The 20,585-nt window shown below is 51.7% G+C and overlaps 1 protein-coding gene across 13 annotated transcripts in view; it reads right to left on the minus strand.

Moving 5' to 3' along the window:
- Positions 1–20,585, minus strand: part of VDR (vitamin D receptor) — a 39,554-nt gene that overhangs the window by 14,260 nt on the left and 4,709 nt on the right. For 4 of the 13 annotated variants that reach the window (XM_087771601.1, XM_087771607.1, XM_087771604.1 and 1 more), the window contains 2 exons: positions 5,254–5,325; positions 3,590–3,740 (listed from right to left, as the gene is read on the minus strand). In XM_087771601.1, the coding sequence (XP_087627727.1) occupies positions 3,590–3,740; positions 5,254–5,317 (215 nt within the window). In that variant the 5' untranslated portion in view covers positions 5,318–5,325. Of the gene's footprint in view, positions 1–3,589; positions 3,741–5,253; positions 5,326–7,170; positions 8,341–13,114; positions 13,135–18,034; positions 18,160–18,514; positions 20,568–20,585 lie in introns of those variants that run through there. The other 9 variants (XM_087771597.1, XM_087771598.1, XM_087771599.1 and 6 more) reach the window with 7 other exon arrangements.

Raw genomic sequence — 20,585 nt, forward strand, 5'->3', positions numbered from 1 at the left:
AGCGCCGCAAAGGACAGGCTGCTGTGCGCGGGGGGGTAACATCCATCGCTCACCGGTGCTTGCAGGATGCTCATCTCTTGGGGACAGGAGGAGCCCATCTGGTTTTATCTTGCCCTACAGATCCTGTCCGCAGTGGAGAGCGCTCCAGCCACAGCGAGGACTGCGATTTGCCTAATTCCAGCTCCGTGAGCCAGGACACCTGATCGTTAACCACCCCCGACCGCAGCAGTTGAGCTCCATCCTTGCTCTTTGGTAGACACACACCCGACGGTCTTACCTAGCACACCGAGGAGAAAGCGAACCCCAGCGCCTCTATAAAATGGCTTTTAGGTTATCAGAAATGTGAAGTTACATGAAAACCAGATGGTGAATAGGAGCCCTGACAGCCCCCGCCGGAGGGAGGGCAAAGCCCAGACCAGACCTGCATCATATGGCAGGTATTAGTGCTGTGCTTGGCCCTTCCCCTCTACCAGAGAGGACAGATCTTCCAATTAACTCTGAGTTTTTTATCAGCAAAATGGGCTTTCGATACACACGACTCTCACATTTGCAGAACCCGTGAAATACTGTTACTCATAACCAAACCCCGCCGTGGCCTTCCTGGCACATCCTTCCCGTCACCCACCACACGGCTAATAAACGAGGAGTCATTTTGGCGCCAAGGCTGCAGCAGAACCACCTCACCCAGCCATCACAAACCGTTTGGGGTCGGATAATCCCCTGCTTCTCCCCCATTACACCTACACAGCCCTCCGTACACCAACAGCCAAGTCAACGCCAGGAGCAGAGCTGTGGCAATCTGGCACCTGTTTTGCATCCATTTGCATTTTCTCCCCCAAATCCTCCCAGCTCCATCCCCAACTTCTTATCCCAGCTCCAGACAACTCCACCTTGCCCTGAAATATCTTGAGAGACCTCTGGGGAAGGAGGAAGAGGGGATGGATTTATTTTAAAAGTTTCATGGAGGACATGGCAAAGAACCGGGGAGGATTACAGGAGTGGGAGATGCAGTGATGCAGACAGGATGGGTGGGGACTTCGTAGGTTTTGAAATACCCAGCGCCGTTCCAAGGAGCTCTGCTCTTCACGCCCAGTGTCATTGCACTGAGGGAAAGCTAGGACTGCAGAAGAAACCAGAGAAACCGTGGATGCTTCAGCCAAGTCACAGCAAAATAAATCACTCGGGCTTAGCTGCTTCTTAAGGGCTCCTGAGCAAACAGCAGAGCTCAATAAAAGGCTCCTGTTGCTGTTGGCAGCGTTAGTAAACAGCAGACTTTGAAGCAAGCAGCCAAAGGTTGCCTCACGCCTGTTTGTGCTGCAGGTTACACGCACGTCTGAGCACCCAGAGGTGCCAGTAAATTCCTAATGCCTTTTATAGGGTCATTAAACCCAGGACCTCCCAGGGGAGTTCACACCAGGGAATCATGTCACACAGGTACGTCCCCAAGGCAGGGGAGATCCACCCGCAGCTCCTTCAGCAGTTCTGCAGCCACGCCAGCGAGGCAAGGCTCAGCCTGCATTTTACTGCATCCCTCTGCTACGGTGCGCAAGGCTCCAGGTACAGAAGAACTGGTCCTGGTCCGTCCTGCAGAGGAGACTAAGTCATGTCTGCAGCCTGAACGCACTAAAAAAACCCCCTGTGAAACCCCCCTGAGGTTTTGCTGCTGGCTGTTCGATATTCACAGCCGCTCGCCCTCTTTTAGCCCCTTCCAGCCAAGGCTGCGAGTCCGACCTCCCAGGTAAGTGTAATGAACCATCAGAAATTTATACCAGCGCAGTGATTTTTTCCAAGACCTGCTCAGGGAGCGCAAGCTGACGGTTGAAAACCAGCAAGGGCGCGCAAGCACAACCTGTTGTAAAACCCGAGGTGCTGGCAAAGGGATGCATGGCTTTTCTAGGAGAGTTTTAGGGGTCCAGGCTCTTCCATGGCAGTGCTGCTATATTTTAATGCAGAAAGCACTTAGATACTGTGGGAGCAGCAAGCATTAATTAAATTCAGTGATTGAAAATGGCATGTAAACAAGCCTGCATAAGCAAGAGGGAACACACCAAGACCTAGCATGGGGAGAGCACGCCTGGAAAGCAAGATTTAAAAAAGCAGTGAGAGCCTTAAATTGAAAATAAAGGCTTTATATGGGGCATGAAGGGCTAGCTGAAGATGAGAGCTTTTCACGTCATTAAGATGCCTGTTCAGAAATACTGTCACAGTCGTATGTCTTGCATGATTACAACGGTGTGACAATAAAGATGGGGAAACGCAGCAGCAGGGCTCGCAACGTTAGTGCAAGAGCCACATCGCCCCCAGGAAGGGTTCGTCAAGCAGCACTGGCCGTTTCAGAGGTCAAAACCATCGCCTCTGTGGCCACAATAGGGACGGGGAAGGTCAGGGACACCAGACCAGACCGCAAAGGAGAGCACCTGAAAGAGGAGTTACTCATTCGGTGGCAGTAATTGAGGAAAATGTCGCTCAGGTTGGCCGGGCTTTGAAGCTGCCCCATTCGAAAAGAGACTGCAAGACTGTGGTATGTGAAAACCCCCATCTAGCCCCGAAATTCCTGGGAGAGGAGGGGTTATGACTTTGCTGTGAAAGCTCAAGCTCTGGTTGCTGTAACAAGGTGTAAAGCTGTGCGCTCTGGTGTTCGCAATCCCACAGCCACCCGTGCCACCATCTCATTACAGTGCAAAATACTTGAGCAAGGCTTTTCCCAGCCAGTCCCACGCCACTTATTATCTTGCTTCGTTTCACCAGCGCTTAGTCATTCTCTCACTTGGTGCAAGCGATCTGAACGCCCACGTGAATCGTTGGGCACCGTCTGTACGGCAGCATCGCCTCGAGAGACGCAGGGGTAAAATCGAGCTCCTAACTCTCCAGACTCGGAGACCCCGGCAGCTTTCAGAGATGTTTCTGCCTTGCTGAGAATCAGCTTAAGACCACTCAAGACCCCCACCTGACAGCGGGAAAAAGCCTCAAAACAGCTGCATATACAGCCTACAGCTACTTTAAACCCCCCAAGAGCCAGAGTTGGAGGGAAAGGCTGCCTGATTTTGGAAAGAGCTTGGTGCCCACTCCAGCAGGAGGGCAGAAGACCCCATGCATCTCCATACACCAGCGTGCAGAGCTTCAGAGCAGACGTTAGAGGCAGCTTGCTTTAAAGAAAAGAAATTTGTGGCCATCGTACCAGTTTGGTTTTCAAAGACTGTTAGGTTGAGGTGTATTTCTCCCAGGTGCCATCCATAGCGTGCCAGAGGCTCTTACACCCCTGCCCATACAGCACGAGGACATCTGCAAGGCTCCCAGACAGATGGGAATCTCTAGGTAAGGGGAAAACAACTTATTTCCTGGTAGTGGGGTGCCACAGTAAGCTACGAGAAGGGAAATAGCTTGCAATCTCTCCATTATCAAGATTTGCAGGCATGTCAGCTGTCTGCAATGCGGGCACAGGTCTGGCAAGGCTGTCGGCAGCCCAGCTTCGTAGGGATGCAGGTGGCTGGAACAGCAGCCAGGCAGCACCCTGGGGATCAGATCGCCTGCTCCTCAAGGCTTGCTGGTTACGGAGTAAGATTCTTCCACCCCGAAGACTCTCACTCACCTGAAGAAGCCCTTACAGCCTTCGCAGGTCATGGCGTTGAAGTGAAAGCCAGTGGCTCTGTCCCCACAGACACCGCAGATACGGGGCACGTTCCTGTCGAACTCGCCGGCTGGGTCGGGAAGCGAAGTGCTAGCAGCCATGGTCTCCATGTCTGGGAGAGAAGAGAAAGCCAAGTGTTTATTTTGTAAAGCTGTCACAGCCATACAAAAAGCAAATTAGATGCAAATAAAGGATTTTTCTTTGGGTTCAACACGATCTGGCAAGAAAAGCTTCCGTGTTCCCTCTGGGTCCGGGCACTAACACCATCAAAAAGCAGGTTCTAGCTAGTTTTTAGTATACGTACACATTTACTCATCTATCCAGTAAAACCAGGACTGATCCCCCCTTCCCATACCCCCAGCCTTAAACACACTGCAAAGCATGCTTACGGTAGTTTGCTGTGCCTCAGCAAGAAAACCCCTGTAGCCCACCCCAAACCCAGATCGGTTTTTTCCCCTCCGCTCCTTCGCATTTGTTTTCAGAAAGCCTCGAAGGGACCAGAATTCACCCAGATCGATGCTGCGAAACCACAGGGAAAGAGGTCACGCCGCCCGTACGCTGGCGCAGAATTTCCCTTGTGCACAGACAGGAAGCGGCACCGGCACACTCATGCCAGCTCCCGTAAGTGAGAAAAATCCCAAACGCGAGTCAAATGAACGTTGTTTTAAAAAAAAAAAAATCCTCAATAGGGACATAAACAAGGGGAGGGAGGAAATAATGCTCCTAACACGGGTCGCTGAAACAAATATTAAAATGGAGCTTTTAATAGGCTTTCCCTGGCTTACAATATCCACTGGTAGGAGGCTGTCTCCTATGAGAAAAGCTGAGTATCTAAAAGCACGGGGAAAATAAAGGTTAGAAGCTTTCATGGTGCCAAATCTCGGTAAAGACCACACCGAGGCTGCGGTTTCAGGTGGACAGGCTGCGTTTGTAGCTCAGCTTACCCTGCGAGTTCTGCCTCCGTCTCCCCGAACGCAGGACAGAGTTACCCCTTCTGCGCATCTCAGGGTGAGAAATTTTCAGTCGATTCAAGAGCTTCAAACAAGGGGTTCTTTTGTTTTGAGTATGGCTAAATGTTTTCTCAAGAGGCACTGCAGCTAGCTGCTGCCTAGCTGTGTCTAGTCTGCTTTCGAAAGGCTTTTAGCTGGTGCTGGCGCTGTCCTGTGTAAAATACCCTTTATCAGTCACTCAGTGACTCCAGACAGTGAGTCTGGAGCAAAAGGGAGTTCAGAAAAAAGCAGGAGAACAACCCTACAATTTAAGTCTCGCTGTAAGTCTACCAGACTTGATTGCTTGATCCCAGTAAAGCCTGAACTCCTCTTGATCGCCTGCCAGGGGAGAGCAGCTCTGCAGAGCTTGCACACGAAGCCCAAAGGCCCTAGGGCCGGCAAGCGATGTCCCCTGAGTATCTGGGGACACATGGCTCCCAAAGCAACCCCAGGAGCTTGGAGCTTTCTCCAATCTTGGTTTCACCTGTACCTCACCTGAAACTTAATGCAGGCAACGGCCCTAGCACCTTTAGATAGCAGTCCTAGTCATCTGCGCTGCCTGGAGAAAGCTCCCAGGAAAACACAGCCGCAACCCCAAGGAGAACATCCTCTGCGCAGAGGAGGGCTATCGTTTACCTGTATCTGGAACGTACGCCACGCTCTGCTGGTGCATCTCCCAGGAGCTCTGGAGCCGGGACATGGAGCCACCTGCAATTAAAAAGACAGACAGGACACGGTCCGAGACAGCTCAAAACTTATCGAAGTCGATGAGTCAAAGGAGAGCGTCCGACTGCACGTCCCGGTCACGGCTCGCTCCAGCCCCTTGGCGAGACGTGAGCGCTGTGCCCAGGGTGGGGCGACCTCAAAATAGCCTGCCAGCTCAGGTACCACTTGTCTGGTTCCCACACCACCTCCTCGCTACGGATCCGGGAGGAGATATCGCAACGCCCTGGCCACCCTCCGCGTGCTGGTGGGTTGCTAAGGGAGCTGGAGGAACGCACCAGCGAACACAGCAGCCGCCCTCGGTGAGAGCAAGGGCACAGGAAGGAAAGAAGACGGCAAGAGGTGCTCAGCTCGTTCCTTTAACCTCAGTAATATTTTCCTATAAATTTAAATTTCACAATTCAGCCTGTCAAGCGTGCAGCAGCGTGAGACCCGCCGGCTTGCGTAGGATGGCATAAAGCAGAGCTGAATGGCTGCTATAACCGCGGGTCCTCATTCAGCGGAGCGTGCCTGCTCAAAGTCAATGGGATCACCGCGGCGCTGAGTACGTGGAGTTTCTTCCTCCCTTCTTGTGTCATTTTGTTCTTTCAGCCGCTCTGCTGAACGATGGGAAGTACCACACTGGCATCAGGCTAACACGGTGTTGGGACAGAGCTAGGAAAAGGTTTTATTAAGGTGTTTTGCCTTCCTTGAGCTTCTCCTCGAGGCCTGGCTAACCTGGATTAGCAACAGGCTGACGGGATGGCTTGTCCCCATGGGTCACCCTGCTCTTCAACGCAAACTCACAGCCCTGAACGATGAAGGTGCCACAACGTAGGGCCAAAGCAAGGAGAGCTGTGGATGCAAACCACGTTCGGCGGCCTGTCAGCCCACAAAACGTGCCTCCAGCCAGAGGGTTTATTTTCCCCGAGTGCTGCAGCTACCACCGAGGGTCACGTCAGAGGTGAACGGCCAAGAGCAGCATTTGGGGATCTCCTCCTGGGAAAGCAGCGCACGGTGGAGCTTCTGGATCCGGGATAAGCCCGAGCCTCACCCGTGCTTGGCAGAAACCTGCTCAGGCCAACTCCCCAGCACCCTGCTGAGCATCTGCCTCTGTCCCACCAGGCTTCGAGGTCCCCAGGGGGAAGTAGGGCGCAGACAGCCCCGAGCAGGCTCGCCTTCCCGAAGGGCTGGATTCTAGGAGTGCCGACAGCCGCCGCATACCGGGCCATGGCAAAACACCTGCTGAGCACCCAAACTGGAAGCTGCTCCATTGGTCATCCAGGGCATCTCTCTCCAGCAAGCAGCAGGGCTGCTTTTGGGTGAAGACCCTTGTGGAGACCTCAGCAAACCTTCTCCCTGCCTTACGGGCATCCTGATGCACCACCGAATACTTCTCCAGTGCTTTGGGTTGCTCCCTGTTCTACCAGACCTCCCCAGGACCATGCATGGGGATGCTGACACCTCCAGCATCACAAGGCAGGGTGGGGAAAGTAGGTGCTGATGGCAACCAGTCAACCTAGGAGAGGTCTCCCCCCCACCCTCATCGTGCCTTCTGCTTTCTCCAGCTCTCAATTATAAAAGCAAGAGGCGATTTGGTCAGTGATGTTCATTAGAGAGTAATAAGTCTGTGCCAGACGCAATTCCCACGCGGATGACAGCGCTGCTTCAACCTACTGTCTCTGACTTCTTGGAAAACGTTACTCAGCCCCATAATGGAAGTGACGTCAGTGTGCGGGGTGGAGCGCGCACGGGAGTTTCCCTCCACCCCCATGAAAGGTCATTCATTCATCAAACCCGACATTTAGCCTTCACCTCTTGGAAAAAATAGTTTGTGTTAGAAGCGCTGACCTCTTTTGAGTGGGCACCAGAAAGGTCAACCCCGTTTTGTAGCCGGTTATAGCAAAGTTGCAGCAATGCAGTTGTCGCCCCAGCAAGCCCCGGGGCTGGCTCTGAGCAGCCGTGCTTTGCTAAATCTAAGGTTTCCCATCATCTCATTCCCCAGGCACCAAATCCATGCGTAGGTCAGGAAATTTCAGCTTTCAGATGATCCTTTTTTTGGGGTTGTACGGAGCTGTCACAGCAGCAAAGCTCGAACAGCCACAAGATGCTAGCAGGGAAGGCTGCGTGATTGTAATTAGCAACCGGAGCCCTCCGCTGGGACGCTGCCAGAGGAAACAGTACAGAAGCCACCACAGTCCTAGTTTAAAGACATGGGAAAAGCTCACCTGCAGGAGACACTGAGGGGGAAGAACAGCACAAATAAGCCAGCTGACTGCTGTGCAAAGGGCTGCTTGGCTCCAGCCTCCCTGCCAGCAGCTGTTATTTATGCCAGGGTTCTGATCGATCCCTCGTACCTGGGAAACTGGGAAGATATGGCAAGGCGGAGGCAAGGGCTGGCTCTTACGCAGAGGAATGAGTCACTTCTGCTGGCCACTGGTGCCAGGAAGACCCAGCCCAAGGTAGTGCCATGCCTCCCCCTCGGTACGTCCCTGCAGCACAGCCGGCCCGTCTCCCACCGGCGTGCGATGCACCAGTGACGCAGCCCTCGCACAGCCTCCATCGCTGCAACTGGAAGAGTCCTTGACCCCAAGCAGGAAACATCTCCAGCGTTGGCCTCCAGCCATGTCTGACTAACGGGAGCCTCGCAGATGCAGACCGGGGGCAGGCAGCAGATTCCCAAAGCAGGTGGCTGATGGTGAAGCGTGGACGGAGCCACACGCTGCTGGCCGAGAGCCCTGCGTGAGCTGTGAACTGCTGTTCAACAGCTGTGCTCAGGGAAAGCAGCACACAGCCGGGAAGCTAAAACACATCTGTTAGAAGCAAAACAACCGTACAGAGGGGGGGAGCATCCTCTGGAGGGGTTTGCCATTCCCCAAACATAACCCAGCTTAAAGGAAACTGGGAAAGTCATCCTGAAAATTCGTGTAACAGCCATCGAAGCCACAACCCGGTGACCATGGGGTGGCTACACGAGCGCTAGGACCTCCGGGGTGGGGTGCAGGAGGGGCATCTGGGCTCCTGGGGAAGAAAGGAGAGCATGGAAAGTTACCTGCTCATACAGGGAAACGGGGACAGCATCTGCTCTTCTTCCTCCTTTACGCTGAGCCCAAAGGAGGATCCTTGGCTTTTGAGTCTGTATTTCTTTCTAAGTACCCTCAGTAACCACTCAGACTGCTAGGCAGTATTTTGCTGAAGTGTTTTCTCATGCTTTATCACTTTCCTTTTTCCTCTTGCCAACTTGCAAAATTCATTCACAGCTCATCAGGACTTGGCAGAAGGGAAAAGGCTTCAGAGGACAACGGCTCCTGCTGAAAGCTTTAGTCACTCGGTGTCTGCACAGCGGCAGGTTTCCCTCCCGGCATCACAGCACCAAAATGCCTCCTTCCAACAGGACGTTACTCCGCTAGCCGCAGCGGTAGCCAGAGCTGGGCGTAACACACCAGCTAAGACAAAACCAGAGCCAGAAACCAGTGCTAGAGGCCAACGCATAAAGCCCGGAGTGGGAGACTGGTTGCGGGGCTGCTGCTCAGATGTCAGCTGGGCTCCAGATGCCCCACACTTTCCTGAGGAGCAAAGCCAGAAATCCATTTTAACACGAATGCCCAGTGTAAGAAATGCCTAGAAGCAAGACCAGGGCTTTGTCTGGCCAAGGATGCAAGGGTATGAGTTTGTATTCAGCCAGCTGCTCCCCAGGAGGTTCAGCCTTTACCGAAATTTGGGGGAGAAGCCAAGCCAGTTCAGCTGTTCCTTAATATTCCCAGAAAACAAGAGTGACATTTCATTACAGGCTTTGAAGTCTTTGGAGTTTTGAGACTAACATCGTTAAACATTTTCAGGATGCAGAAAATAAAACTGTTACAATACTGTGAAAGTATTTGTCACGTTCTCAGTATCTTTGTTGCTCCATCAAAAGGCATTTTCTGGTTAATTTAGTTGCCAAGCAAAACAAAAATCTTTCCCCGCATGGCCTGAAAGGAACAGGCTGGTTGCTGAAGTTTAAGTAAATCCTCACCCCTGGCACCGCTCTGACTTGCTACTGAAGACTCTGCTAAGTCTTGGAGAGACCCATTCATTTACATGGAGGTTTTACTATTTTCCTGGCTCACACTCAATTAACACCACTGTTGACATGTCAAAACAAAACGATGCTCCGCAAAGTCTCTGCAGAGCCTCTGGCAGCGCGCTTGCATTTTAAGAAGCTTTTCCAGTACAAATCAGCCTATTCATAACATCTAGTTGCGGCATGCGAGCAACCCCTTTCTCTATTAAAAAAAGACAAATAATTTCCTTCTGTAGCTCCAGGGAGCCCTGTTATTTAGCTGCTTTCCATGAGATTTATTAGACAGCAGATTAACAGCCTCCCAGGAAGACGAAGCGCTGCTCCCACACGAGCCCAGCACCATGGATGGTGGCTCTACAGGTTGCACGTGGATGGACGTAGCAGGTGAAGCTCCCTGTGCTGCCGCGTGGTTTCAGCCCTCTTGCCACTGCTCACCTCCATTTCTAGGCTGGAAAAAACTTTTTTTTTTTTTTTTTTGCAAGACTCAGAGTGGCTGCAACCTCCTAGGAGCTGGGCAAGGAGATCTGGCAAGCCTGGCAGTGTCATGAGACTGGCAGCTATTTATTACCTGATGCAAGTCCGCTCATGTCACCCCTTCCTCTGTTAATTTGATTAGATGTAAAACCCTCCTGAAGCCTCTGCTAACACCCCCGGACCAAGGCTGGAGGCTCCTCCATGCCAGGCAACACGTAAGCGTGACAATTCCTACCCCGGAGAGCCCAGACACTCCCAGTCTGCAAACAACATGTCACTGCAATGAGGCATTCAGAGGAGGGTCCCGCTGTGTGACAACAGAAGGAGCTACAAATACTAGTTTCAAGAAGGTCAGAGACTTAAAAAAGAAATCTCTCCCTAAGGAACAGGATGCTAATCTCATTCTTTGTGAGGAATCAGGCACTTATGGGCTCCCTAAACGCTTTGTGGTATGGGAGTGAGCAAGCCCAGGGACACGCTGAACTCCATTACGGCCACCAGCGCTCCCCAGTAATGCGGTTAGGAGCAGACATCTGAGCAGCCACATCCCTGGCAACAAAGCTAAAAAAGAAAGTGTTGACAGAGCAAAACCAGGTCTGCTCTCAGCCCAGCGGGGCTCTCGCCAGCCCCCCAGGGCCACACTGTGACCCCGCACCTCCAGCATCACAGGGCATCTTTGCCATCGCATCCAGAAGCTGGGAAACCAGAAGGGAGGAGAAGGGATGCACAAACCAGTCCCCAAATACCCAGGTTTGGGTTTCCAGGGTCATCACCACAGTGATATCACCCTTCCCAATGCTTTTGAGAAGGATGATCGCTCTCCCAAGGTGTCGGAGCAGCACCAGGAGAGCCTGCAGGCACACAGGAGCTGCAGAGCGTGCAACCCTCCGGGTGGGCTGCAAAACCCATCCAGCCTCCCGCATCCAAAGGCTCAGCGATGAGTCCTCAAGCAAACACGTGTGCAAGACAGGGCTGAGGATGGCGGACGTGCTTCCTCTCACCTGCTGCAAGGCAGGAGCTGGAGCCCAGGCACAAATTGCATCAACCTTGGATGGGAAGCGCAGAAGCCTGTTCAACGAGATGGGAAAGGGGCCAAGGGAGCCAGGGTACGGCAGGGACAAGGGCTGGCCGGAGACGAGCATCACAGTGCAGACCCTCAGCAGCTTCACTAGCGTGGAGAGGCAGAAGAAAAAACACCTGGCCATTTACAAGCTGTTCTACCACACTAGCCAAGGATCTTTAAGGGATCTCACATTGCTATTAGGCAACAAATCCTTACATGTGCAGGTAAAAGCAGAAAATATTTTTAAAGTGCCATTCCCCTGACTGCAAGGAATGAAGTAAACAGATTTCCAGATTACAGCTCGGGCACCGCATCAAAAATACCTCCAACCTGACTCCTCACTGGCACGACGCTTTGTCATTTAAGCCACAAAAATTAGACAGAGCGCTCGCTGCAGCATCCCATCTGGATCTGCGAGCCAAGGGAGACCCCACCGGCGTTAGTGGCAGCTGGATCAGCTGGGATTTTTATGTAATGCCTCCTTTCTCAAACTCTCCTTCGACAAATATATGAAAGCAACTTTTCATGCAGCCGCAACTTTGACCCAGGCTGGCGGAGCTTCCCTTTTTGCATCTTCCTCGTATTGCGGCTTTTTGGCACAAGCCGGTACCTATTGATGCCGTCTGGGCTGGCTGCGGGAAGACGGAAAAGGGCTGTTTGGCATCGGCCTGCCCTCGTTCCCAACCGATGAGCCTCATCCAAGCACGCATCCTCTCTGGACCAATTTGATGCAAGAGTTTGCAGAGACGGAGCCAGGTCTCAAGACCGTCTGCCAACCGGGATGAGCAAGCCTGGCACACCCCACCCGGAGCAGAGGCCATCGGCCGCCGATAGGAGTAATAACAGGGAGGAATGCCGGGTTGCAGCATCGCAGGAGCGCCCACAGACCCCCATCCCTGCCCCGAGGAGCAAACGCAGCAGAAGAGGCAAGAGCCGGCCCGAAACGCAGCGAGTTCCAATGCTGGTGAAGGACCTGTGAGCACCACGGCATGGGAACTGGAAAGAAACATGCACTGGGAAGGGTGGAGCATCCTCCGGCATTGAGTCATGGCTGCCAGGGGCTCCAACAGACTTTTGGGCTTCCTGAGCAGTCTTTTCAGGAGAAACCTCCTGAGCTGGGGCTCTTCCTCCTTGTTCGAAACCCCCATCTCTGGGTTAAACCAGCTCCTAACGCCCACGATCACTAATCATGAACAAGCAAGGCCCTAAATTGCTTGTAACATCCCATGAAGCAAAGGAGCTGCTGCATTTTAACATCTCACTCCTGCAACACCGATTCATTTAGAGATTCAGAGCCCAAAAACATTCCTAGGGTAAAACTAATCAAAACAAGCTTTTAGGTAGGAGAACAGTTTCAGCAAAGCATTGCTCTCATGGACTTGGATTTCAAAGAAAACATTCGCAACCTGACATCGCGCAAAGCAGCCCTGAGAGCATCACACACTTATTTAAGGTTACACATCTATCAGCTACATCAGCTGCAGCGACAGGAATTGGCATTTTCTGGGACAAAGAGCCAAAAGGGATGTGGTTTAGTGGTGGACTTGGCAGTGTTAGGTTAACGGCTGGACTTGATGATCTTAAGGGTCTTTTCCAACCTTAACGATTCTATGGAAACTACGCAGACCCCCCCCAAAGAAACCCCCGTTCTTACAGACTGGCCATTCCCAACCCCACTGCCTCCTCCAGTTTGAGCTGGTGCATGAAGAGCAATGCCTCTTTTCCCTTTTCAGGTCTGAGCGGACCCAAACTGGGGAGCACTGGTGACCCCAGAGTCAGGGTCCAGCAGCACCATGGTCCCCCGGAGGGTTCAGGGCAGCTGGTACCCCTTCCCGTTAGCATGCAGCAGGGCTTCGTCCAGCCAGCCCGGGGCTGGTTTCCAGGAATGGGCTAAACAATTCTATTTCCCCTGTTGTGGGAAATCACGACCGCTTTCAGGTGGAACAGGAAAGCAGCAGACACCTCTCCCAGCCTCGTCTGAGCCCTCCCTACCCTCTCCCCTGCTCAGCACCCAAACCATGGGTCCTGCCCCATCCCCAGGAGATGCTTCTTAAACAGATGATCCCCCCCGATGTGGGGGAGAGGCGATTTGCAGTGACTCTAGCTGCTCCAGAGATAAAACCAGGAAAATAAGGAGAGAGAAGGGTGAAAGTTTGCCAACAGACAGAGCAAACAGCAGGGCAGATCAAACGTACCCGTGCTAGGGGAGCATACCCCAGGAACGGGAGAGCAGGAAGACAGAGGAGGAAAAACAAGCCTGGCAGCTTCTGAGCTCCCAGCCCTCGCAAAGCCAAGTTCAGACATGGGAGAGACGGGGGTCCCACGTGTTGGATGAGGTATTTGGGCTCCACAGATCCCGTTATCCTCTGTCACACAAACACAGCAATATTCCTCGTTCACTTGATCCTCCTAGGAGCTGGCACTTCAAACAAGTTGTATTTAATCGCTCGATTGACATCCCCTGTACCTCGAACAAGAGAGGGCACCACCACGGACCACTGCCCGATCTGCGCATATCGCAGGGGAAAAAGCGGCTAACGACGCAGGCACGCGCTTTGCAAGGGATGCCTCTCCTCCCAGCAAGGATCCCCCGCCTGCAGACGCTGCGTTTGCTCCGCAGGCTTTTGTCGAAGCAAGCCGCGCCACCTGGGACCGTGCCTCCGAGTCTGCAAGCCACGAAGAGCAAAAACCCTTCCCCAATGCTTTAGGCTTGAACGGCAACCTAAAAAAAAAAAAATAGCTAGGCAGAGACCACCGTGCCTGCAGCGAGCGAGCTGCAGGGTGCCTCATTTCCTGAGCAGTGCCACGGGAGGATGTTAGTCATGAACGAGAAGCGACAGCGGTCACCGAACCCACGCCTCATGGGCCAGAAAGCTCGGGCAAGATGAAAAACAACACGCATTGGATCCGCGCAATGGAAGTTGTGTTGGTTTTCTTTCACTCGGAAGCTGCTGCATGTGTTTATGGTTTGTTTAAGGAAAAAGGCAGCTGTAAGACATTAAACTGGATTATCCCAGTAATAGCTTAAGTGCTAGTATAGTGCTGTATTTACAACCAGAATTTAAAATTCCAGTACAACTGCCTGTCTGCACTACCTAAAACATGGTCCCTTGATTACTGCCAAATCCAGTTACGCTGCGCCCAGCACAGGACAGAGACATTTTTACTCTCATTCTGCTAGAAAAACCTGCAAAACACCAAGTTTTCCCAACTTACCATCCCCACCACTTCACTGCGTGCTCCAAAAGTGCATGTGGACCTTCTTCCAGACCTAGCCCAGCAGCCAAAGGCACATTGCCTCATCAGCTTAGCTGATGTGAGGCTTGACCCAAGTGCTTTATCAGCTCTCCAGCACAGCTGGGTTAGCCTAAAACCTTCCCAGTAGCAGCCTGCACCAGGCTGCAATCCCAGTCAGCAGCTCTGCTGAGATGGAGAGCCCAGGAAAGACACAGGCTGGGTGACAGACTGGTTCATGTGATGAGTTTCAGTCATTACAGCTTTTTCCAGAGTAGCTGTGTTGCTGTGCCCGAGGGCACTGCAACAACCACAGGGGTGGAGATGGTCAACACCGCTGCAGCTGAGGGATTTGGTCTGTGCATGTTTGTCCCTAAATGCTCCTCGTTTGTCAAAACTGGTCTGCAGACAGAGCAAACACATGTTCACACTTGCACGCCAGCCCAACAGTTACTACAGGCTCCTTCCCACTGCGGATCGAAGCGTGCAGGGCTGATCGTGCTGCAGCTGCTTTGGCGTCAGCATGGAAACCCAGTTTTACCTTACTCTTGTGATCGAGGGGCTGAAGCGGATGCTGGAAGAGAATCACTCAGCTTTGAAGTTACCAGGAAAGTAGATGCACAAGTGCCAATTCACAGGAAGGATTCAGCCCCCTCCAACTTCCCTCTGACTCACCGAAGCAGCCCACAAGGCGTTCTGCCCAGATTCAGGGGAAGAGCCTGCTCCTGGCTGCGCCTCGGGCACATCCAACCGGCCTCCTCATGAGACACCCCGAGCTCCTGTCCCTGCAGAGCTGCGGCAGGTCTGCTTACGGAGCGGCAAGAGGAGGCTGCCGAGAGCTCCCCGCTTGCTTCTCTGGGAGATGCTGCTTAAGGCAGGCCAGCTATCAGCCAGCATCATCCCTGCCCTCAGTATTCATTAGCTCAGGAGAAAAAAAAAAAAAAAAAAGGACAAAGTACAGAAAAGAGTCCCACTAAGAGGGGTTTTTTGCTGTCTTTTATGACTTACTGCAGGCTGGGGAAGTGGAGAAAAGCCATGCTCAGCCTGATCCTTGCCTGCTGGACATCCTGTTTGACCGGCCTAAGGCATTTGAGAGCTGCAGAATAAAGCTCGCTATGGGAAGCTATCAACAAAAAAAAAAAAATCAGAGAAAAGAAAAACCAAGTCTGGAGCTACCAAAGGCACCTCATGACGAGCAGAGGCCGCTGCAGGGCTGTTGCTGCCGAGCCATAAGCAGCAAAGCTTTGTTTGCTTTTCAGAAGGATGCGGTGAACAAACACATGTTTACCAGCACGGCCTCTCTCCCTACGGCACCACAGCCCGTGCAGCTGGCATTTATTTTGCCCGCTATGGTTTTATTGAAATGCGAAGATGATCTCCACGTGCAGGGTCTGTGTCCTCAGCCAGAGGATGCAGAAGCGGCATCACCCGATCAGGCACTTGCTCACCCTGGGCTCCTGGATGGCAATGCGGCAGGATCGCAGAGCTGGCCGAGCACGAAGCATTTCCAACTGCAGAACAGGCTCCTAAATTAAATCTACACCAGCTGCACCATGCAGTATTTGGCATTAAGGTGCTGTAACCCTAACCCATTCACAAATTATCAGCAGCAGATGTCTCTGCCTTTCCTACCCCTTCAGCTTGTAATTTTAGCTACAGACAGGAGTAGAACATAATAGCTATTTCCTTCTTCCACATTTTCACTTCTTATCTAGAAGAGTTATTTCTCCAAGCTAATGTTTCCAATGGAAACTCTGCCTTTAGCTTAGTCAACATGATTTCCAGGCTGATATCACCGTTGCTCTGCCTGTACCGTTGTGCCTCCAAGTAACACCACCACATGTGCACCCAGCTAATTGCAGGGCACAGCAAGGACGTGTCAAAGGGAATATTCTGCTTGAACAAATTCAGAACAACGATTATTTCCACAGATGCTTCCCCGTGACACCTAGTGTCACCTGAACCTTCCCTCGATTTCAATCATCCCCTCCTCTCGCTCCAAATTGCTTGTGTGCTTTGTCTCTGCCTTCGTTTCCCAATCACTAATTCCACGGTAAAAGCAGCCGAGGAATCCTTTCTCTCAGATTCCAAAAACGCAGGAAAGGCCAACAGAAAGGAGCTGTCCCTGCATGTGGTAAATACCACACTCCATAAGAGCTTCTCCCTTATTTCGAAATATATGCAAACAGGTTCTTGCTAAGAATGCAAATTGCTCTATCACTCTCTACCAGAGAGAGAAGTCACACCAAGAATACGCAACCCCCCAGGGACTCCCCAACAACTTTAATACTGAAAATGTTTTATTTATCATGTCAAGCCTATATTGGGGCGGGGGGGGGGGTTGCTAGAGATAGAGGAAAAACTTCAGCTGACTAAGCTGCAGAATACTACTGAAGACTGCATAGAAATAACGATCTGAAGACATGCCCTACATTTGGGAAAGGAACTGAAGCTTGCCTAAAGAGAATTTGAGCCTTCATCCCCTGACTTGGAGCAAGCACCAGGAGCTCAACGTCCACTCTTCAGCAGAAGCAACTCCTGACTGGTTTCAGGCTGCCCAGGAGAGGATGGGAGGACTGGGAGAGTCACACGAGCTCCCTTTCAATGCCACAGCTAAACCCACGCAACCAGGACAGATATTACGACACAGAAATTCCCCAGACTTGCCTGAAATAAGTGCATTCAGCCAGGCAAGCCACTCCAGTGGCACTCAGATATCAAGACCAGGCTACAGAAGAACAGCTCTTCTTTGCAAAGGCACCAGCCCAGAGCACTGCAGGAAGAGTCCAGAATTCAAGGTCTTGGGATTCACAACATCATAATGTATGTGGAAAAGATAGGGCCCTTCTGAGGCTGCCGATCTGCTCCAGTGGCCTTTGAAATAATAAACTAATTTACTAAGATTCCAGGAGATAGAGGACAACATCTGAGGTCATTCCCAGAAGTAGAGACCCAGCAGCTTTGTGCTAGAAGCAGATTGTGTTAGATGTTTTGCTGTAAGAGGTCTAAAATACCCACCTACACTCATAAATCTTCCTCGTGGTGAGCAAAACCCTCTCATGAGAGAGGAGAAAAAAACTTTTAGATCTCCTTGCATCCATCTAGGCTTGTCGAGCTGCTCTGATTACAGATTTTCTACCCTGCTGCCTTATTTCCTAACTAGTTGTAGGATATTTCATTTATCAGGGTGGGGAAAGACACTGGCATGGAAAAAGCTGCACTGGGAGAAGCGGCAAGTGACAGAAGAGTTGATTTGTGATGGATTAGTCACCCTAAAACAATACCAGAGAAACACAAGCCTTGACCAGCCCTTGTTCCAAGATGTAGATAAACACAGCAGGCTTCCCCACTGGTTTAAGAGAGATCCAGCTTCACCACCAGACGCATTTCCCAGGAATTTGGCATTCCAGCAGATGCAGACAGTAAGTGGCATTACAAGGGTCTTATTGTTAAGGGGGGAAAATACAAAATACAACATAACAGGACAAAAATCTCATCACCGCGTTCAAGTGAGAAGTTACAATACGACCACAGGACCTGCCAACTTTTGGGTAAGCTGGGACCCAAAAATCAGTGTATCCCTGGGCCTGCTTGCACTGAAGAGACAGAGCTGGAGCATCACAGTGGGATATTTCCAATTTATGGGAGGAAAACAACTGAGTCATGTCATCTCTGAAGCCATTCCACAGCCAGGAATATTTGCACGCATGCAGATACAGGAGGGTAAGAGCTACAAGTGAACATCCTCAGGGCCAGACTAACGCTCACTGTCTCCTCAGAAAGGATCTCTGCCCTGTACACAAGCTCCCAAAGCTCAGCTTGTCATAGCGATATCTTCTCATTCAGTATTTATATTAATTCTTTGCTTTCTTGCCCCCCACCTTTCATCCATGCTGAAGTCCAGCCCGTGCGCTCGTACCTCTCTCCAGCTCAAGCGTTCCTGACGAGCTTCAGTTTTCTTAAGAGCCACGAGCAGAGCAGTGATTTCTCGGCAGACCTCGATCAGCCGGTTAAAGGACAACCAGAAATGCAGCAGCCACAGGTTAGAAGAGGCAAGAGCACCAAGTCAGAAGGGGGAGGAAAAAAAAGAGCAAGAAGCAAAACAGAATTCAGACAAAACAAAGAGGACATCCCATGTCATCTCTCACCAAGGAGAGGAAAGAGAAAACAAACCCAGTGAGCATTAAACCTTTGCATTAATTGCTATTTTTCCTCAAAGTGAAGCTTTGGTCAGAGTTACAGCCTATTGCTGGAGATCAGGGACCTAAGGAAGGACTCAGACCCACAAGCCAAGCTCTGCTGAGCCCACGGTCCCCCCCCAGCCAGCCAGGCTGCTCTCCCAGACCAGGATGGCTATTTACCTGCAGCGGGTGCCCAGGGAGCGTGGCTAGGAGGAGCTGGCTCCTAGGTCTCTGCTTCTCTTGCCTGTCTGGACAGGCAGATGGGTAAATTCAGAGCTAAGCACAGCCACGGCACGTGACGCCAAGGCAGAGTCATGCCCTGCCCTCGACAGGCAGTTCCTTCTCCAGAAATTTTCTGCTACTTAAGGAAGTGAGTGGGTGACCAGGGTTAAAATTGTTCCCCTCTACTAAGAAATCTGTGGGTAATTCTGCTTTTCTCCTCCCCAGAGATGTGCTGTACCGATCCCATTCCCTCCCCCTCCATCAGCCATTTTCAGTTCAGCTTGCCCTGGAGCAGAAAGCACGCTGACCAGGTATGTTTGGGCTGCAGAAAGAAACAGAAATTACATTTTCTCTGCTGGCAACTGCAGTGTCTGTGAGCAGAGGAGTCCACTAAGCACTGTCCCTGACCCACCAAAAGTTAAGCATCACCCCTCCTGTGAGCAGGTCTACACATTACCCATGGATTCAGGCACCCAGCGTTGGTGCGTTGCCTCAGATCCCACCTCATCCTTTTCCCTGCTAAGTTTTTGTAGCTAAGATCGTACAACCATGGTCACAGACATTTTGTCACAACATACTTCACTGGTTTGAAATTCTGTCATCCATGACAAGTAAAATAAACAGAAGGAGGCGTTTCTTGCAGTGCAGTAGCCCTGTGCATGTGCAATGGTTCTGGTACAGACATCGGGTCTCCTACCCTGCTATGGTGAGTGATAGTTTCTATTTCAAGGGCATCAGGCAGCCCAACCACACTCGTTTTTGTGCCCTCTCCCAGTAACGTGCAGTGTCAACAAGGAGGACAGTGTGGGAGGCCACCCAGAGCACAGAAAAAACAGGTTTCTCCTCCTCTGTCCAACACTGACCAGACCACAGGATTACTCGAATGTCTGAGCACGAAGCAGAGACATTTGGAAAACAATCACCTCTCCTTTGAGCATGCCAGCGAGAGCACAACTTGAAACTCCAGTTACCAGGCACAGACACGTACAAGCACTGCCTGCACCCAGATCCCAGCACAAAAGGCTAAGAAAAGCAATGGGCCAGGACTACTGGGTTGAGAAGGGCTCTCCCCCTTAGGGAAGAGTCCCCAAAAATAGAGATTTAAGTTCAGAATTAGGAACTAGTCAGCACCATCTCCGCCGTAAGTCAGGCCATGGAAATAAAATCTCTTTATCTGGTGAAAACAGCACCAAGGTAAAAAAGTGTCCTGTCTAAGAGGGCACGAGGGCCTTGGGAAGATGAGGATCGATGAAAGACAAGTGTGCTTCAGACCGCGTTTCCCAGGGCATCGTGTTCAAGCTCTACACGTGGCAGCCGGTACTCGCCATCCCTCCGGGGACACTAAGGTGAGCTAACGCTTGCAGGTCTGATCAAGGACACTGCATGTTCCACAAAACTAAGCAAGTCTAAATATAGACCGTGCTTGTATCTTATCTGCATTCTGTTGAACAGGTGGATTTATGGAGCTATGAGTGCTTATTTATAAGGAACCCTCCATGTCAGCACTATCCGCATCCCTGCGGCAGCGAAGTGAAGCCTTTGCAGACCTGACGTGACATGCAGCTCCCAAAGCCATGTCCCTCGCCTGGCAGCGGGTGACGGACGGCACGGGACACCAGCCTGCCTGGCAGGCAAGGGAACCATCACTCCCCTCACCGCCGATCACCTCGCCCATCGCGCCAGCCGATCGTGGGAGGCTTCTTGCCCAAGCGAGCTGGGGGAGTGGGAGCACTGATAAAGCAGGAGGTGTTGTGCGTTGCAGCCTGGCATTGAGAAATTGAAATAGCACCTACGCAAGCCGGGCGTCCAGCTTGCAGCGGTTGGGACAGAAAGGTCTGTAGCAAAGGAAAGCACAGGCTTCTGGTGCGCAAACCCTTAGGAAAAGGCACAGACTTGTCCAGAGAAAGGCATCATGTATTAAGAACACCTTTTCAACCTGACCCACCTCATCCAGCACACCAGTGCTTCCACCAAAAACCTCTGGGAACCGTGAACACGCACAAGACTTTTGTTTAAGACAGGAGAATCA

Source organism: Nipponia nippon, unplaced genomic scaffold, assembly GCF_047370975.1.
Source record: "Nipponia nippon isolate SJK-2023a ecotype South Korea unplaced genomic scaffold, ASM4737097v1 scaffold_35, whole genome shotgun sequence".
Classification (NCBI taxonomy): domain Eukaryota; kingdom Metazoa; phylum Chordata; class Aves; order Pelecaniformes; family Threskiornithidae; genus Nipponia; species Nipponia nippon.